This window comes from Sinocyclocheilus rhinocerous, unplaced genomic scaffold, assembly GCF_001515625.1.
Source record: "Sinocyclocheilus rhinocerous isolate Xijiao unplaced genomic scaffold, SAMN03320098_v1.1 scaffold18727, whole genome shotgun sequence".
Classification (NCBI taxonomy): domain Eukaryota; kingdom Metazoa; phylum Chordata; class Actinopteri; order Cypriniformes; family Cyprinidae; genus Sinocyclocheilus; species Sinocyclocheilus rhinocerous.
In genome coordinates this window covers 1-2,483 of record NW_015642224.1, presented here as the reverse complement: position 1 = coordinate 2,483, position 2,483 = coordinate 1, and the positions used below count along the sequence as shown (strand labels likewise).

The window sequence follows — 2,483 nt, the reverse complement described above, 5'->3', positions numbered from 1 at the left end:
GAAAGGAAAAATTGAAATCGCATCATATGACCCCTTTAATGATGACAGAAGCTCATTCATCATTTCATTCATCATTTATGGCATCTTAAGCTATCAGTATCGGTAAAATCAACAAATTAACTAATTCCATAGATGCAATAGATGCTCATATCAGCGCTGCCGTACCTTCACATGAGTAACATAGTTTGCTGATGTCCAGATGTGTGGTCTGGTTGCTGATGGGATTGTTGAGCACACAGCTGTAGCTGTTTTTATCCTGATATTCCACCTCCAGAGGTAGAGAGAGACTGATGCTGAGATCAGACACACTGATGCTGGACAATAAACTGTTTCCTTTGTACCAGGAGAGAGTCACATGACCCACATTCACCACTGAACACAACAATGAACAATATGATGATGATGATGATGATGATGATGAAGAAGAACATTGTGAAGAGTTACTGCTGATGACAGGAACAGACAGATGAGCAGAAAACATGAGATAAACAAAACTAGATCATAATGTGTTTATTGCCGTGTCAGTCAGTCTTATATGACAGTGATCTTCTCTCCGCAATTATAAAAGATGATTACACATATGGACAAATATCGAAGAAGAAAATGCTTAATTGAAATGATTTGGTCATGTTATTAATCAATAATCAAAATAATTGAAATATTAAGATATTATTAATTTATAGATAAATAAAACAGGTGAAACAAACATTTAATTCACCATAGACAGTAAGACTGAAGCTTTTGCTCAGACTGTTGGACTGTAGTTTATATAGTTCAGTGTGTTCAGTTGTGATGTTTGTGATGGTCAGAGATACAGTTTGATGATCCAGCTTCAGTCTGTTTCTGAATCTCCCATCAAGAACATCATCATATACAGTCATGCTGCCGGCTATTAAATTGATCTTAACTATCACAGTGTTTTCAGCTCCAAACCTCCACAGAATCAGATCCTCATCCATTATTTCAGTAAAACCAGAGTCTAGAGTGACTGAATCTCCCTCCAGCACTGACACTGACTCCACTGCATCTGTATCAGCAAACACACCTGATGAACACAGTCACAGATTTGCTGATTTACTTTTATAGACTATTCCGCACAGAACGAAACTGAACTGCAGCCCAGTTCAATCTTTAGAGCCCTTAATTTCTGTTAACGTGTGCCAAAAACATTATGCGTGTAAAACAGGCACAGACATCAGTAACTGCGCAACAAATTGTAGAATATAACAGCGTCTGTCATCAGTTCCTCTTCAGATAAATCAATAATCATTTCATGCCATTATTTACAAGGTGGTGAAGCCATGAATTATTTGATATAAAACAGATTCGCTGTTATTGCACCTGCCTTATTTTTCTCTTCTGGATTAAATTAGATCTCACAAATATTTGGTTTAAGCATATTTTATCTTGGAAATCATCTGGCTGTTTAAAAAAGTGCTTTATGGCTCTGTATTAAATCTCTGTAAATACAACCTATCAGATTAAAACTAAAGCAAGAAGTTAAAATAAATATGATTATAACTTACCAACCAAGCGCCACAAACAGAACAAAACAAACATGTGAACCATTTTCATATTACAGCACTTGAAGTATCTGAACACGTAGCCTATATGAGAGATTGTGAACTCACAGGACAGTGTTAAACTGCAATATAGCTGGTGTTGCGTGTGATTCATCCACCAATAATATCTGAGCACCACCCACTCACTACACATGTACACGCTCGTCTTGCATGCATTGGTTATAGATAATCTGTTCTATATTATTTTTGCAACAATTAATTCCAAATATGTTATTGTTTATTTAATATTTTGCTCTTGAAAGTGTAAAATGGTTTTAGGAGGTTAAGATGTTTTCTTATGATGCCACCAGCAGATCACACTCACACAAACCACATGTTTGAATACAGTAATGCAGAAGCTGTTTTTTTTCTTCTTTTCACCCAACAGATCAAACCACAGCTCTGTATACTACGGTGGCCGTAAAGTGCAAAGCAAATCACAATTCTGAAAACAAAATAACAAATTACAAACGCAAATGCAAGTCTAAAAAACAAAATAACAATTCAGAAAGCACAACAACAATTCAGAAAACATTATAACAAGTCAGAAAACACAATGACAAATTCGAAAACAAAATAACATGTCAGAAAACACAACGACAAATCCGAAAACAAAATAACAAGTCAGAAAACACAACGACAAATCAGACAAACCGGAAGAGGTAGGTATAGTTTGAGACAGCGCCATTGGTTTGGGATTACTCACCGCTGACTGGACGAGACATCTGTCAATCAACGTATACAGGGAAGAACCAGCCGAAAAACAGCAGAGTCGTGGTAGAAAGTTCGGAGATGGTATTAAAGTAGCTCAGTTTAAATGTATTGTATTAATTGCCCTTACTATGGAATAAAAAATATGGGATGTCTATTTATATTTAGTTAAAAGTGGCTGTACAACATCAGCTCCAGTGGTGCAGATGG

The 2,483-nt window shown here is 36.1% G+C and overlaps 1 protein-coding gene across 1 annotated transcript; it reads right to left on the bottom strand.

The window, feature by feature from the left end:
* Nucleotides 1–165: 165 nt before the first annotated feature.
* Nucleotides 166–1,052, bottom strand: LOC107755755 (uncharacterized; the record flags this gene model as incomplete). Its single annotated transcript, XM_016572651.1, has 2 exons — nucleotides 166–468; nucleotides 719–1,052. Coding segments are annotated over 2 exons (637 nt in total), but the record flags the coding sequence as incomplete, so codon positions are not given.
* Between the last annotated feature and the right edge of the window lie 1,431 nt (nucleotides 1,053–2,483).